This window comes from Gallinula chloropus, assembly GCF_964237585.1.
Source record: "Gallinula chloropus genome assembly, chromosome: 1".
In the NCBI taxonomy this organism is placed as follows: Eukaryota; Metazoa; Chordata; class Aves; order Gruiformes; family Rallidae; genus Gallinula; species Gallinula chloropus.
Genome location: NC_140085.1, coordinates 69,058,743 through 69,077,263, shown reverse-complemented (window position 1 = coordinate 69,077,263; position 18,521 = coordinate 69,058,743). Strand labels below are relative to the sequence as shown.

The window sequence follows — 18,521 nt, the reverse complement described above, 5'->3', positions numbered from 1 at the left end:
ACTGGCCTGAAATTAGCCACTTTCAGTAATGAAACTTACAACCAGAACCAGCCAAAAATGCTCAGTCGTGTGGTTATCTTCAGGTTTGATTATTTATCACATATCCCCATTTTGGACCTCGTCATTCTCAACAAACTGCACTTGCAGGAAAGCAGCCTCACAGAGTAAATCAGCAGGTTTTTACCTGCACAGCAGTAATAAGAGAAGTTAAGGATGAAATAAGGCTTTTTCTCTCATGTTGTTTCTAGTTCCCTCTCAGTAGGTAAGATGAAAGAACTGGATGCTGTCATGGAGGGTGAATCTTTTGTCTTTTGTGGTGTTACAGAAACTTTCTAGTAAGAAATCCACAGATGACAAAAATTGAATCAGGTTTGGAGAAGGAGTAGTTAACGTGAAGAATTGTAATTAGACTTAAAGAGGTAAAGAAGATCCAACAGGGGAAAAACTTCATAATGGGAAATGGAAAAGAAGGTTTTGAGCATGAGAAAGGAACCATGAGGACTGGTAGACAGTTGTGAGCTGGGAACACAAATCTCACGATGTAGTTAATGAAGGGGAAATTCAATTTGTAACTGTTCAGCAGTGGTAATTCATGACCAAGGGATAATCTGGCATGGAGGATGAAAAGGGCCAACTGCTGAATGGTTTAAACTTGCTAGAAGCAAGAATGCCAGAGACGAGACTTGAGGTAAGGGAGTGAGGTTTCCTTTGGTAATGAGATAAGAAATATCGAAGCATTGTCCTGTAGCAAGCCATCCTGGCTGGTTTTCAGTAAATACCCAAAACTTAACTTGCAAAGTATGTTTCTTTCTGGGCTGTAAGGATATGCAGATCCAGGAGAGTCATCTGTGACAGAGAGTCAATCTGCTGCAAAATTTGGGAGCTAAATATTACGCAAAGCTTTTTACTTACTTTTTTTTTTTAAATGAGGTTCTATGGGGCTTCTCACATGTAAGGTAGGTGTATGAAGCTTCAAGTCTGAGAGCTGCCACTCTGTAGATGACCTCATGATGCTTCAAGGTAGTCCATGGTGTAGGCTCAGAAAAGTCTGAATTAATTCTAGTCATCGTACATGTTTGCAACAACTCATAATAAAACATTTAATAATTTTGCTAGTAACTGTCTGTAGTGTTCTAGCTGATACTGAAACTGTAAGATTTCTAGAAAAATGTCTGTCTCCATCACTGCAACTTATATTCATTTCATCTCAAGGAAACCTATCCAGAAAAATTTTTAGAAGTTTCTATTCCAGAGGAAAGTTACTCATGTCCCTTAATGATATTTGAAAAAATATTTTACCTGCCAACTGGGAAGAACTGATGTGCCATTTAGAAGAGGAGATTTATGTTTAGCGGTTTCTATGATTTGGCACCAAAAATGAGATATTTAATCGAATATTGTGATTCTAAGAATTATGCATATTTATCATGTTATTTCTTAGAGACTATATTCAAGTTATGTAAAGACATTCTTTAACATCAGGGAACCATGGCATGTTTATACTTCATACAGATATTCCTGTTGTCTTATGTAGCTAGTTGCCATATTTTGGTCAAAAAGATCACAGTACTCTGAGGAGAAATAACATCAGATAGGCAGTCTCTGAGTAAAATACTGCAACCAACCTTGTCTGAAAACATGCAGTGAGTTGTTCTTCAGGGTAGCAAGAAAAATTCAAAAAAGTGTGTTAGGTTTAAAAAAAAAAAACAAGCTTTTTTGGCTCTTTGTCTATAGTTTAAATATCTTTCTAGAAACTTTTACCATGTTCTTAGAAAAACCCATACAAAACCCAAAAAACAGTCATTCATCAGAGAATTTGGTGTGGGGAAAAAAACTGATCTAAACTTTTGTTTGAGAAAATAATCTCATGGATTCTTTTAAAATGTTAGTTCATGATTAATATTTCAGTATGAAATAGGTTTAAGATATATGTTTTTCTTAAGTAAATGTGTAAAATATAATTGTGGTTGTGGAAATAATATGTCACATTTTGTATACTTTTTAACTACTCATATCTTTTACTCACAACCAAATAAGGAGGCTTACTTACAGCATTTGTTAAGAATGTAAAGTAAATCTGATTAGTCCTTGAATAAATCATTGATTCTTTTAATTGACTTACAATTAACTATGCTTAATTTTATGCTGAAATCTGTCTTCTTTAACATTAAGATTATGTTACACTAATATATATCATTTATATGTAGAAGTGATTTCCATTTTCAGTATTTTTTTAAAGTGCTATCTAATCTCCAACTTACCTTGGCTGTGGAAATTCACTTAAGCAAGTCTACTGAATTATTTAAAAGGCATGGCAAGGAGAATATTTATGATGAATACAGTCATATTTTGCATTACTTGGGTTTTAGTAAACCTAACCGGTGGAGGTTATTCCAATCAAGTCCCTGCTCATGGCCCTAACCAGATTCTGTTGGAATTATGGCTGTTCCCCTCTGATGCTAGCCACATTGATCTTCAATTACATCATCCCTTGGAAGACCAACACTCAAGTTTAAGACGACACCCTCTCAATTCCTAGCCTTGTTGTGACTAGTCCTTTTTAATATGGCAACAGTGTCTAAAATGGATTTTATACAAGATGTCAAATACCGAATGTTTTGATCTTAAGGATCTTAATATACCAAAGCTCCTTGAATTACTGCAGTTGTCTTTGGAATATTAGCTTGCTGGATGTGCTGGGAAATCTATTAACAGAGACAATTAGATACTTTGTAGCACAAAGCTTCAGAAACTTTGGCCATTGTTAAGTCTTACATTCTTATCTTCCCTTCAACAAATAAACTGTTTAAAATAAAGTCACAAAATTTGTATTAGAAAAACATGGGAAAACAAATTTCCCCTTCTCATGTTTACATACTTTTGTTTAATTTCTGTCTTTCATGTCATTATTTTTTTAAACTTTTATCCCTGGTAATTAACTGCACTAAAGAAAAGTAAATGTAGATCTTGGAAATGATGCCTGTGGGATCATGTCACATTTTAAGATATTTACCATTAGCAACATAAGGATTTTTCCTCTGCTTGTTTAATCAGGCTTTTGTTCTAAAATTGTCACAGTTCTGTAAATAGACGAGTTAAGATTTTTAATCTGTTTTGTTTACATTTCTCACCATATAAAATATCCTTTTATGTAAGTTTTAAAGAATATGAGGTTACAGGCAGGTGTATTTATTTGCTGGTATTTGTTTACTTAGACTGTTTTATGCAATTATTAAACTTTTGAAAGACAGCTTGCATTAATCAGATATGTGTTTCCTTTTATGGACATTAACTTCATGATTCAAAGTCCCTTCCAGCCCTTCCACCCTACAGTGGGTGTTTTGCCTATCAGTTTTCAGTGTTAGGTGGTTGGGGTTTTTCAGCTTCCCAGAATGTAGGAACAGGCAGATTTGTGAAGTATGGCATATGTGGGGGCTGACAGATTGTCTTTCAGAAATGTTTGTGTCAGTAATAGACCTCTAAACTTAAAGGTTACCCTCCAATAAACAAAGGAAAATTTAAAATATTTCATTGCACAAGTAGGATATCTGTTTTAGATGTAGCTTATCCCTGCTGAGGAGGGAGAAGTCTTGAAATGTGGCTCATTCTCAGCTCTTCAAAAGGCCGGCTTAGGTTACTAAGTTTCCAAGATGACATACTGGCTCAGAAAGGCCTCACACATAGGATAAATTCACAAGTTGTTACAAGGGCTTGTATTTCACTTCCAACTTCTATACCTGACCATGTGTAAATTGGAATAGAATTCAAGTGGTCCTTGAATATAATTCAGCATCACTTTCGTCACGATGAGCTGATGACTAGGAAAGGAGACATACCTTGTCATTTTTACAATATAGAGGTACTCATGTGCAACAGTAATGCTACTATAAAAATGTCTCTACAAAATTCTGATAAAAGTACAGTCAAGTCTCAATCTTCCAAAGATATGGCTATGAAAAATATTTCATTCTTGATTAAAGCATCTTGATATTTTTAAAGTAATTGTGAAAATGTCTCCCTCCCTTTTTAGTAATGAAAACTTCTTATATGTGGTTCTGTCTATAGAAAAATAAATATGGTGTTGAATATTACAGTAACTGAAAGTTTTGATTAAGAGTGAGTTTGCAGTTTGTTTCTGGCATGAGTCTGGGAAGAACAGTGTTTTGTGGAAAATAAATCATTTAAATTCAGATGCCAGTAAAACTGAGATACCTACATAAACTGAGCATTGTATTCAAACAGTAAGTTGTTGATCATTACTGCTGTACCAAAAGCAGTGGAAAATCAAACTGAAGTTGTTCTGCCAATTTGCAGAATCCAAGTTGCTCTATTACTGTATTTGATTCAGATGTCTTTTGTGTTACATCCTTGAAACACCTGACAAAAATTCAGTTCATATCTAACCAGGACAGTGGTTAGTGAAACTATGAGGCTTCTTCTACCCTGATGCACATCAAAATATGTTGACCTTTAATAAAGAATAACTTGTGAGAAGAATTTTCCAGAGGAAATACTTTTTGACTTGATATGTAAAATTTCACAGCACAAGATCTCTTTAAACCTTTGGTAGCATTCTATGACTATGAGTGGAAACAATTTAGGAAATTGAGCCCAACATGTTGGTTTATTTCATTTTGAACATACTTTATTGTAAATTGCGAGTTGATTCTGACCTATGTAGGAATTTGTTTTCATTTTGATTAATACTCACCTGTACATAACGCCCCTTTATTCCATAACACCTAAATGGTCATTTTTCCTTTTCACCTAGGGAAGCTCACCTGAAAATAGCCTGATCATGAAAATATACAATGTCTTGAGCTGAAGTAGATAAGTTGGATTCAGTTGAAAAAGACATTCTCAAAAATATTTTAAATATTTAATAAGTAACTAGTGAGTAGGTAGTAGGAGTACTAGCTAAGAATGGAGTTATGATGTAACCAGTGAAAGATTATGTTTTATAGAGCTAATGTATCTTCTCCAAGGGTCAAGAAAGAATTTAATAGTGTCCTGCTCCCTGTTTTCTTGTTCAATGTTTGGTTAAGTTATTTTGACCTAAAGTAAAGTAGTAGAAATTAATTCGTGGTGGAGACAGGATGATGAATTAGATGAATCATTTTCTAATGCTATGAAGCTCAGAAATTCTTATGTACTATTGCTGAATCAACGCTGGTGCTTAGTTCATATTTTTGAAGTTGTATGTTTACTTTTCACTAGGTAACTTTATTTTTAAGATAAGTGACTCAGCAATTTTGAAGTAAAAAAAAAAAAGAAAAAGGTGTTTGATTTATTGGCTTGTATTTAGTTACTCAAGTAAGTTAATGATGTTCGAGCAGGGAAGAGAAGCCAAAGAGGATGGCCTGTTTGATTGACTAAGGGTTTTGAGGCAGTGCTTTTAAGTAACATTGCAGAACATAATGCAGCATCCTGTACACCCGGATGTACATCTTCTATACCGCTGTTTCATGTGAGTTGGTTTAATGTTTTCAAACACATCTGAGAAGTCCGTTTTTTGCACAGATTAGAATTGCTTTTGTACTGTTTTTCAGAAGGGATGTGAGGATATCATAAACTCTGATCTGTTTTTCTTGTTTTTCTTCTTTTCTTTTTTTTTCTGACTAGATTTTTTTCCTCATGAAAAGAGGGAGTTCGGAAAAAGACATTTGACGATTTGTTACTGTTAGAGAATTTGGGGTAACAGTCTATACTTTGGCTGTATAATTCAGAAAGATTCTCATAAACTCTAGCTTTTGGCCATACAATAAATCCTGTTCAGGGCAAGCAGCTGTGGTTTCTACTGCCCGTAGGATTAAGAGAGTATGCACTAGAGCTGGGCAAATAAGTTTGTATTAAAAATGGTCTATAGTGTCTGTGCTGTAGTTTTGGCAAAATCTTCGTCATTCCACCTTTGTCTTTCTGGGGATGACAACAAACTTTAGAAAGCATCAAATACTCTATACAAATTGTACAAATACAGGATTAAATTCTGTAATTATTTGTATTTTCTGACCTTTAAACTTTTCTTTTTGGACTGGTTACAATACAGCTTTTCAGTCTCTAGTCTGTATGCAGTGATACTGTTCTCTTGTTTTCCCACTGTAAATGTAGTGTGTTGTCAATAACATTCCATGACTACTTAATTCTCTGACCATTGCTGAAACATATAATGGACTAATTAAGATATGTATTCCCTTAAGGACACCCCAAAGTGATTATGGATAAAGATCTTATTTGGATGTTTAGATCTAGTTTCAACTTGGGGTCTTCCAAAGTTATTCTACTGTATAAAAACATAAAGCTAAGGTTAGCTCTTTTACTGATCTCACTAATTTAGTTACTCACTAACTTAGTTATTAATGACACTAATTTAGTTAAGTTTATTTTCTTTCAATAAAACTCCAGTCTATAAAATTAAGATGGATTCACTTTTAGTCTTTCTGCAATTTTAATTTAAAAATGTACTGTCATTTAAATATGTAAAATTTTTAAAATGATTTGGAAGGATAATGGCTTCTGTGATTTGTAAAACTCATATAAAACTAAAATGGGTAAAAAGACTATTTAGAGACCTTGTTTTTAAGGGTTTTTCATTCTCTTTGTTCTGTCAGATGCCAACAGGCATTTTTTGTTACTGAAGGAAAAGTAGGATCATTCTCTAATAACCTTTTTGGGTTAGGAGAGATATGAGAAAGGAGGAAAGAAGCAGCATTTCTCGAATGATTTGGAAGGTTTCTCATAGTTTAAGCCTCAGAAGAAAGCTTGCTTTGCCTTCATTGTCAAGTCCTGTTATTTGGACCAGTCGTGCTGTAGATAGTTTCTTTTAAATGTGACCATGTATGTTATGGTGTAGCTTTCCTGTTAACAATATGAATTTATTCTGAACTTCCCAAACTTGTTCATGTATGTATGTCCAGAAACAACGAATAGAAAACATAAGACAGTTTTTTGATGGAGTATTAATGTGCACTGGGAATAGAAATTATTTCCAAGTAGCAAAATAATGAGCAGATCTTCTCTCAGATGAGTTATAACATTTTAATTACCTTTATCATACAGCTAAACTGTATTGTTTACAGACACCTGAACATGGTCCACTGCTCCCTTTCCCCTCCTAGGGATCTACAAGGTTCTAGAACATTCTACAGTTCTTTTATGTTGTTATTCCTTGCACCTAGCCTTGTAAAGGCTGCTTTACTAGCAAGTATCCAGAGAGTAAGGATATGACAATAAAAACTATAACTGACAAATCTTTGAAATTCAAAACTTAAAAAAAATAGCTTAATCTGTAGTGGATTAAAAGCCTCTACCCTGTTCTCTGTGAGAGGAAAACCAGGACTGAGGCATAGTACAGACTCCTATTTTTTTGTTGTTGTTAAATTCCATTTTTCTTGTCTTGATGGGAGGAGCATTCAGAGATTTATGTAGTTTTGTTTTTTGAAAGAAAGTATAACTGTTCATCAGACTGATAAATTTGATACCTCATGAGGAACTGACCGAAACCCCCATTCCCCCATCCCCTGCCCCTCCCCGTGACACAATGGGGAGGAAGAAGGGAGCGAAATCATGACTAAAGTGAAGTCTGCTAAGAAGGGAGGGGTGGGAGGATGTGCTTTAAGATCTGGCCTCACTTCTCATTACCCAACTCTGGTGTCACTGAGTGTGCAGTACTGGGTAGTAAATTAGAGTTTTCTTTCCTTTATTCTGTGTTGAGTCTGTTTTGCTCATGACACTAATTGTGGAATGATCTTTCCCTGCCCTTATCTCAACTCCTAAGCCTCTCAATATATATTTTCTCCCCTGTCCAACTGAAAAGGGGAGTGGTAGAGTGGCTTTTGGTGGGCATCTCCACCACGTGTACTCATGATCATAATTATGATTACACAGCCGCTGTAGCAGATGCAGTTTGTTCTTATATTCATTCATGGCTTTGTATTTGAATTATAAGCAAGCTGCTTTAAGTAGTCATTTATCTAAGGTACTGCAGCCCTTTAATCTGTTCTCTGACATAAAGACTTACTTAAAAAATTGTGAGGCAGAAGATTTTTGAAAGCCAAGGAAATGACAAATGGGAAAAGAAGACCTAGTAACTCCCTGAAAAAATATGACTGTTTGGCTTTAGTAAACACCTAAAAACTGACCTCACTTTTAGTTGCAGACAAGTGCAGTTGGTGCTTGTGAAGTGTGTTTTGCTGGGGAGAAGAGGGTAGAAAGAAAAAAAAAAAAAGTAGTAAGAAGGACTAATTGATAAATGTACAGAAATCCTGAAAATCTGAACCCACCTCTTCCTTCCTCTGTGATGATAGCAAGTGTAGTCCAAGACAAAAACTGTGATAGGTGTGTAGAAACAGATCCATATCAAAACTGATGCCTCTTTCCATCACAGTCCTAAAACTGGCTGTTGGTATAGGATGACCCTCACTGCAGAAAATACAGAAGAAATTGATTACCAAGAGCACCTGTATTAAAATCCTACCCTTTGACTTCAGCGCAACAGATACCATAGGTTAAATTCTGCTGTAATCTTACTTGAAATGATTTAATGAGGTATTAAAAGGAGACTGACTCAAGAAATCTAGCTTGAGAGTAGGTCAGTGGACACAGATGTATGGACCATCAGACCATCAGGATAATTGCATAATTCATTAAGAAAATGGTATTTCAGCAGTGATAAGTAATTGCCCAGAATAGTAATTAGTGCTGTTGTTCTGAAGGAAGGATGTAACTGTAAGACTTAGAGATGCCTATCATTAGATGTCTGTATTTTTTAGTTTAGTAAATCAGTTAATTAGTAATTCAGGTTTTTAAGTAGCAATTTCAGTTTATTGTCTTGAAATTTGCAGGTTTTTTCTCTAGATTTCATGCATCTCTGCTTTATTTAAACCATCAAGAAACCTGAAATGGTGGCTGTGATCAGCCAAAGAAGAGTTACCTCATCTTTTAACTTTATGGGTTTTCTTTTTTTTTTCTTTTTTTTACAATCTTGGAAGGGCATTGGTTTATGACATCTTTAAGTTTTTAGTTACATTTTATAGTGACCTGGTGCTAGGCAGATGTAGGATATATGCAATGAACATTGTAGTGTCCTAGGCAACAACTACATTTTAGCCTAGAACTGAAGGGAATTGTCAAATTTGGCTTTTATTTTCTTTTTCAAATTACTTTATTTCTGATAATTTATTAATATGGGACAAGATTTCAATGAAAATCAAGAATAAAGAAATATTTAATTTAATGGACAAGATATGTTTGTCTAGTCATGCCTATTTTCTATGACACTTCCCTCTTCATGCTTCAGAAGAGTAGACTTTCTATTTTATAGAAGTGCCATATCTGACAGTACTGACAATTATGATTAAACCTGAGCATAAATATTTTCTCATGAGAATAAAAACGTTCTATACTTTTAAATAAATTGGAGCTCAGCATTCTGTTTTGATTCTAAGGGTATCTTAAAACCATAAGGTTCTGAGAATTTTCAGATACTTCTTGAAAGGGGAAATCTTATTTTTATAATAAGTAGTTACTGCTATTTCAGGGTATTATCACACATATTATGTGACATACCTCACCCTCTTTTAAGTCACTTGAAAAGATATGGCCCTGGGCATAGATAATATATTCTGTATTTTAAAAGCCTACATGTCTCCATAGAAAATTATTTTTGGAGATTTTCATATGGCAAAACTTGGAAGCAGTTGCTGAAGTGCTGTGCCACATAGGGGATTTTTCTCTCTGTTTCCGTATTTGGCCAATAAGTGAAATAGTCAAGCACAAGATCAATTCAGTGGTACTATTTAAACTACATTAGTAGCATGTGATAGAAAAGACAGGCTTTTGTTTCCTAACATGGAATTTTATGTATTTGCTACAGAAAATAATTATAGTAATAGTAGTAGTAATAATAATAGTAATAATAATAATAGTAGTAATGATGATAATAATAATGATAATAATAATAATAATAGTAACAACAACAGAAAAATTAAAAATCTTTTCATACCATCCAATGAATAATAATTATTCCCTTGATAACTGAAAGTTTCTTGTAATGTAATTTGGCAGATAAGTTTGCATAGTAAAGTGCATAAAGTGGCTCAACCCTTGGTATGAGCAAGAAGCTATCTGAGAAACGGCATCACAACTTAATGACCATTCTGTTACTATTTTCCCTATGTTCAATATTTGATTTTTTCCTTTTTGTTCCAGTTATAAGAAACAATTCTTGTCACAATAGTGTAGGCAAAAAAACCCTCTGAAATACAGACTTATTTTTTGCCAGTGATATGTGACAATTCTGGTTTACATGTAGTAGGATTTAGTATAGAACATTTCACATATGAATGTTTTATACTTTGAGAGTTAAGTTTTTGTGATTGTCTTTATATCAATAAAAGAACTAAACTTAATTAGAAAGAAATTAGCTTTTTAGAAAGTAAACTTATGGTTAGCTAAATCCCTTGCAAACACCTGTAAATGTATTCTTATGCTTTGATTATAGTATATGTTAGGGACCATTTTTCACCTCTTATATCTCTGAACCTGTGCTGAACACTATTTCCATGCTATAGCACTATGGGAGGACACCAATTTTGGCATGAGGCTAATAAGTGGAAAATTTTGAAAAATAGTTCAAAACTTTTCTGAAGGTTTTTGTATACATCTTTTTTTTTAAAAAGTACTCAAAATTGTATTTAGTGTGTGTTATGTTCCGCGAAATAAATACATCTCTAAAACAGAGATTGTTTGAAAGATTTTTTTTTTCTTTGTCTGCATTTGGGCCAAAGGTCTGCTTTCTATAAAATGTATGTCTGTTTTAATTTACACAGTAATTTCATCTGTTTCGCTATATTGATTACTAGTTAAAAATAGTTTGCTACATTATGTATAAATAGCCCAATGAATATTTGGAAAGTGACATAAATATTTTAATAGGGAAAATGTGTAGCATAACTTAAGTAAATCTTGCATTGAAACACCATCATTGTTCAAGGAAACCCTAGTGTAATTCCACAAATGGTAATTTAATTTTTCAAATATCTTATTTTTTTTTAATTTTTTCTTTTAGTGCTCAGAAGGTGGAAATTCTGCAGATTTCAGTCAAGTGCATGTGAACACACACATGTGCATGCACATGTGCTCACACACAGGGAGTTCCTAATTTTATCATCTTTTTGTTACTGTCTTGGTACTTTGATTTTCCACACTTCGACTTCCACTGCTTCACATTGGAGTGTGAACTTCCTGGGGGGGCGTTCTTTTATGTTTTAAATTACTCAGAATTTCCATCTGCTTTTACTTGACTTGTGGTTGTGAAGATCATGCTTGGCCCATGGGATCTTATGCTGTGCCGAGAGGATGTGGAGTTTTGTCAGCCAGGGAAATATGTCTGGCTTTTTTTTTTTTTTTAACTTTTTTTTTTTTTTTTAATTCAGCAGCTTTCATATGCTTCTCTTCTTGTGTGGTCCTACTAAACTGAGTATACTTGACAGAAATACTCTCCTTCTCTATCTTCTGTGTACTGCTCTCTTTTAAGCAGACTGTGTATAAGAAATCCGAGATCCAAAAAATTCTAGTCTGAAAATAAGGTAGTGTTACATAGAAAGGTACTTTAATAGTTGCACATTCCAAATTTATAACAGCATTCCACATGCTGGTTGTACACAAGTATTAGTAGATCTTCAGTTACCAGTAAACATCCCAGTTATATCTTTGTTGAATATTCTGTGCTTTCATTTTGCAGGCACTGCTACAGTCTACAGTTCAACAGCAAGAAGTGGCTATTGAAAAACAGTATATACTAGCAATTGAAAAACATTCTCACAAATGTGAAGAACTTCTTAATGCTCAGGTATGGATGTGCACATACAAAAATCTTTTCATTTCAACTCTTTTCTGTTTGAAAAAATACTAACATATATGATAAACTGGCCGATCTTTCACCTTGTGTCCTCAGCATAACAGCATTTAAAACTGCAAAATAAGTAACAAGTCATCTGTTGGGCTCAAAGATGTTTTATAACATTTAAACCTGCTTTAAGCAGCTTTGAGAGTGTAACATTAAGAAGAAGTCTCAGAGCAACTTAATACTCCTTTAATAGCTGTCATTTCCTTTAATCTTGCAGAAAATGTGCAACTAGTTTTAATTTATGGAGTTAAATGTAGGATTTGATTGTATGGGATTTGCACTAATCTTTGGTCCATTTTTTTGATGTTGCTTAGATAGTAGAAACAAACATGTTCTCCAAACCTATTTTTATTTCATAGATATCTTCCATTAAAAAAATGACCCTAGCCCTGAGGAATCCCATAATATTCAGAAATATATGCACATCAATGGCTTATATTGGCTTATTTAATATGACTTGAATAAAAGCACACTGTATAGCAAGTATTTGGAATCACATCGATTACTGACAAGTATCTGAACAGCATAAACCTGTTTACCTTAGAATTATAGTATTGACAGTTACCTTTTAAGTGCTGTTCACAGCGATTCTACTAAAAATCCAAAGGGTAATAGTTTACTTAAGGTTTTGGGGATTTTTTTAGACCTGAATGCATCATTTCACTGTTCTGACCATATCAATTACCACTTAGTGCAAACATGTATTAGATATATAAGGATCTGTATAAACATTATGAAGGAAAGATGTAATAGTTTGGAGAAAATGAGGAGTTTGCTACACAGAACAACAGGTTTTTATGCTTACCATAAAATTCTACCTAGAAAAAAGCGAGTAAAAATTGATTTTAAGAAAATGTTTTGTATTTCTTAAATGAACATACTATTTACTGACTAGATGTAATTTTCTGAATGCTAAAAAGGAGCCAATCTCATGAAATCTGGAAATGAGGTTTGGTTTTTTTTTTGAGGTTGTATTTACAGATTGAGCAAAATTATTGCCTCTTTGATCTGTTAAGATTTTCATTGCAAACCAAAAGGTGGAGGTGGAAACGTTAAAATATATTCTGGAAGTTCAGTTTTACCTGAGAAGAAGCAACAATATAAGGGACCTATTCTTAGTTGCAGGAGAGTACTTTTGCCATGACACTGTACCCAGTTCACATCATTCCTACATTTAACGCAATTTAATGCTCCCATTGGATCCCAGAAAAGTTCTACATTTTGTTCACAAACGTCAAAGTCATTTGTCATTCAACTCAAGGCAGGTATACCACCTTTAATTGTAATATAAAACCGGGATTTTGAAGCCTAAGAAAATAGACAAAGTCAGTCCTTATGGTAGAACTACCAGGTTTCATAAAATACATTTTACGCTGGCAAATCTTGTTTACTTCTAAATCTTGTGCAGTAAGTTTGGGTTTTGTTTTGGTTTTGTTTGTTTTTTTGATATATATCTATATATTACTATTAAATGTATGCTTTGGTGTTTGTTTTAATGTTTGGGGGTTTTTTAAAGGATTTTGTTTTGTGCTAACAGTTAATATTACCAAAATGATTGCTAATGGTTATACACAAAGTTGATTAATATTCTCTGGGAATATTTTTACGGGATTGTACATGCATTTCACCTTTGCATGGAGAGTTATGAGTATCTGTATCACTGTAAAGAACTTTCTTTTTTGCACAGCACTAATCATACAGTGCAAGTATATTCTGTGCACAAAAATAGCTTTTAATTTTTGTTCCCATCTAATATTCTTGCCTTACAAGGAGTATTTTGCCTTCGGACTTTTAAGCCCACTTAAAACTTTGTCAACACACATAATTTTTTGCCCTCATTTGCCATTCCTTATAAACTTTCTGCTGTTTTATTTCCAGTGCTACAAAATCAAGTTTATTTCATGTAATAACTCCTTCCTCATACTTTCTCCTAATCCCATTTTACCCCTAAATTCCTGTACCACTCCCACCGAAAAAATGTCAATCCAAGAAGGAGGAAAGGCTGGTTTTCTCTAATTGTCTTTAACCTATTCATTACATGTTATTTAGGTTTGTGACTTTGACTCTGTATTTTATGAGGATGCTGTTCCTGTGATGGAGATGCAAGTTAAAAGTCTGTCTAGAGAGGTACTATACTGCTGATAAGGTCAGCGTACAAGTCTATGTCTGCCAGGATAGGGGAAGATGGGAAAGGCCTAGTTCTTCAGTTCTGTTTCCTGCTCAACAAATTTCTGCAATTCATCTTTGAACATTACATGTAAGGACTTTCAGCATACTGGCTATCTATAGGCAACATTATTATCATCATCCTGTACAGGAGGGAACCACAACCCATAGAATCATAGAATGGTTTCAGTTGGAAAAGATCTTCAGGTTCATTGCGTTCAACCATCTATGCAGCCCTGCTAGGTCCAACACCAAGTACAACATACTTTCATATCAGCATTTCAAAAAGCAAACTGGACATTTCAAGGGCACCAATGTCATGGTGTCCTTCTTCAATGAACAGGACAATGAGAACTCCTCTATGCCAGGAATCCGTGATGTCATATGCTGAATATTTAATAAAGCAATGCATGTTATTGGAAAACACACAGTGATTTATTACAAGTTGGAAAATCACAAATGTCGTCTTTATCTTTTCTGAGATGAAAACATATTTAATGTTGCCTCCTGAAAATGACCACCAACTTTGATCTTGTGGTTTAACTCCTGCTGTATGAAAACGCATACTGAAAAACATGATCAACAGCCTTTTCAATAGAAATTTTAATACTCAGAAAATGAAGGCACAGCAAACAGCAAGTTAACAAAAGTGCTTCAGTATAGCTAGGTGTTGGTCAGTGCCAGAAATGAGATGCCACATGAGGTAGAACAATAAATAACTTGTAAAGTATGAGTATTAAAAAAAGCCCAAACAAACAAAACACCCTCAAACAAAACCCAAAACCAAACCAGACATCTTACAGTGAAATTTGTGTTTCTGTGAGATTATTGACAGATTTAGGTCACAGTTCTACCTTCTTTAGTAATTTCCTAGCAATCTTTTATGACAAATGAGGCATGGAAAAGGTCTGCAGTCTATGCGTGCTTTGACATTTAGTGGGAAAGAGAAGCAGTTTCATATGTGTGTCTGTTTATATATAAAGTTTATTAAATATCTCTCATACTTACGGAGAAATATGGTTTCATCACTGAGATTTTGTAACTAAACAATTGTCTGGGCTGGATGAAGCTAGCAGAGACAGGCATCACTGCCAGTGTTCTGCTGTTCCATACTTCAGTATGTGGAATAGAGTGTCTTTCAGCTTTCCCTGTTTTCCAGTGTTTGAATAGAAACAGCCTGTTCAAAAGTCAAAATATGTTTTGTTCTGAATGTAGAGAAGGCATAGAGACAATAACTAAAAATATGGACCATAAAAGGCACCATAAAAAGATGGAGTAAGTAAGCCTCAATTATACAAAAGTTTTTACTGTGTAGGACTAGGATGTTCTGAGGCATTTTCTCATTAACGTTGCTAGACCCTGAGCATGATAATGTAAAAGGAATGACCGGTTTGCACTGGAAGCCCTAGAAATGATGATATAACAGAAAATTCTCTCACTATTCAATCAAAATAGATGGAGTTAAAAATGTAGACTCTATTAGGTTGATTTTTATATTCTTTTTTAAACAGTCAATGATCGGTTGATTACGTAAAATAAAATCTTAAATACCTGCAGCAAATCACTTATCGTTCATGAGAAAACATTTACTCTCTGTTTATGTTGCACTTCTATTTCCTTACTGTCTTCTAAACTGAGTGAAACAGGCATTCTTGGATGGAAAGGGATTAAAGTATATATGAAGTGAGGCTCAGATCACACATTTCCGTATCTCAATTGTGACATGACCAGATTCCTTTTTTGGTCTATCTATTCTGTGGAAACAGTATCAATCAAGAGTGATGCAACTGGACATTCTGTGTAGTTATTTTCATCCCTGGATGTAGTTAAGGGGGAATATACTTCACTGTCGTCCTTGATTATGTTAGTCTGCCTAATATCCATTTTGGTAGAAGAGTAAAAAAAGACAAGGAACAGAAATCTTTAATTCTGTAGTTCATTTACATGCATATTGCTTTCCCAAGCTGGAAAAAAGCCCTTAAGGATGTGTCGCCTGCAATTTTCCTTTGTATAGAGTATTTTATGCTGAAACTTTTTCCATAGTTTAAGAAATCAAATGAGCTGCTAGTGTAATTGCTGAGATAGAACAGTAGTGGAAGCACATACAAAAAGAAAAGAACTCAGTTAAATGCTTCCTCTGCACTTTTGCATGTTGATATTTTTATGATAGTTTTATGTGAGGCTATGAAACATACAACAATGCTTAAGGTAAGTAGAATTGGCCCCATGGCCTTAATTCTTTTTCCACTCTATCATGATGTTGGCTTGCATTTGTATGATGTAGTAGTTCAAAATCTGGTGGATGGTGCATGAAATTGTGTGCCCTTTTTTTGAGACATGGTGAAAGAAGTGCTGGTTTAGTTTCAATTTGAAAACAAATTGCTGAAAGGTCAGTCAGAATAGAAGCTCCATTTGCTAGAACTCCAGTTTTTGAAATGTTATGATTCTTCCAATAACATGTTGTGGACAAGCAGAAAACTGGTGTGATAAAAGGAATGTTGTAGAATCCTTACCATCTCCGTTATGTTGATGATGCACTTTGATACGTTTTGCATAGTCTTCCGTGAAGAGTACTACTAAGTCCTCTGACAGTTCCAATGGAAAAAATACATGTTTTGTACAGCAAGTGATAGTTTATATGTCAGAGAAAATGTTTATTTTATCCAGCAACTTAATTCAACCATTCCACAGATAGGAAGTATAATTTTTTATTGTTTGAAAATTGTTCTTACATCTAGTCATAATGTGCAGCATGTCTATATAATAATGCTTATTTTATGGACTTTGGTTATTTTTTTCCCCTCTTGTAAATAAAGGGGGGTCTGGTTTTGCCATCTAATGGTAGTAATTTTGAAATCTGTTTGATACCACATTTTGGAGGGAGCATATGTGAATTACAGTTTTAAAGAATTTTGAATATTTGCATTTTTAAGAGAGAATCACCAGTTTTTGCAGTGAGGGTAGTGGGTACTTGAGTAATCCTGAAGACTCACAGACTGAAATAATGACAACTGTGGTGGACATCACCTTTCAGGTTCATTAATTCCAACTATGATCATTTTGGAAATCCTTGAGAGTATTTATGTCCCCTTCTCTGCGCATTTCCTCTCAGTTGTCAGCAAACTTGCAGCTTGCTGCTGTGAGAATAATTGTTTATTCACTCTCTCTAAAACTCTTCCAATCAGCTACTTCCATTAAATTTTCATCTAATTCACTTTACACCTAACCTCACATCCTTAAACGTCTAGATGTCTCTTTTCAGGTCTGTTGTTCTTCTGCCAAGAGCAAATTTAGACTTTCTCAGAACTTCGTTTTTCTCTGGTAGTTCCTGATTATGTAAAGCGGGCAAAAAGTATTTATTTGAATCCTGTTGTCAGTTTGAGTCATTTATTCCTGAATTCATAATAACTCCTATATTTCTGCATATACAGAGAGAATTAGAGTGAAAAGATCAAGAATCAACTCTTCCTGTGCTGAGAAGACTTTTGTTTGCTGGTTTCTCTTAAATCTGAGAAAGTTGATCTATCCTCCCTCTGTGTTTTGTTTTCGTGTATGTTGATTTTATATCCAGTGCTGCTTAGTATTTACCCACCAAAGAAAAAGTTACATCCCTATGCTCCAAAAACGAGTATCAGGGAGGTGGGGCTTGGAAAAAATGTTAATCCTTATCAGAGTATTCTAACTTCATTTGAATCTTCCCACTACTGAAAGATAGAGGATGACTTTACAGTCCCTTTCAGCTGTTAATTCAGCCAATATACTTTCAGAGCCCCAACCTAAAATCTTACTTGGAAATTACGTTTGCTTCCTCAGATTTGTCAAGTTTCACTTGAAAGAGACTCTTTAGTGTGATTTTAGCTTTCTGCCTGTTGCTTATATAACAAGTATCTTTAAAATCTTCCTTACTTCTTATGAATTTATATCATCAATCCTTATCAATACTGAACAATCAAGTAACATGGTATGATTTTTCTCCTCGCTTATTTTTCTACCAGCTATTGCTGAAAAATATTTTTCCTCCTTTTTGCTATCTTCCATTGCTGAATGTATTGCTCATATTTTGGGCATTTATTTCCTTTTGTTTTTCCTGATAGCTGGAGCAACTCTGTGAGAATATATGGGTTGTGAAATGAATTAGATCACAGTAATAGACTAAACAATACTTTTTTTTTTTCCTTTGCATTTTTACGCAAGTTCCTTATCTCTGTATCCTTAGGACTTGACATTTCTGGGGTTTATAGGAGTCTCCATTTCTATGTGTGCTTTCTGAGAAAAGTATTTGTGTTATTAGATGAATTTGAGTAGCTTGCTTTGTTTATAAAAGCAGTGAGGCACATACGCAGCAAAATGCTTTAAGTTTAATGTCAGCCTCTGACGTGCCTCAAATGACACACTTTGCATACTGTCTGTATACTGCTGAGCAGAGCCCCGAGTATGAGTACAGGATTAG

The 18,521-nt window shown here is 34.3% G+C and overlaps 1 protein-coding gene across 1 annotated transcript in view; it reads left to right on the top strand.

Annotated features, from left to right (window-relative positions):
• The window catches only part of CCDC91 (coiled-coil domain containing 91), a gene marked incomplete at its 5' end in the record, with an annotated part of 107,096 nt that overhangs the window by 36,925 nt on the left and 51,650 nt on the right, over nucleotides 1–18,521 (top strand). Inside the window, one exon of the mRNA XM_084275369.1 lies at nucleotides 11,741–11,848. Within this exon, the coding sequence (XP_084131495.1) occupies nucleotides 11,741–11,848 (108 nt within the window). The remainder of the gene's footprint in view (nucleotides 1–11,740; nucleotides 11,849–18,521) is intronic.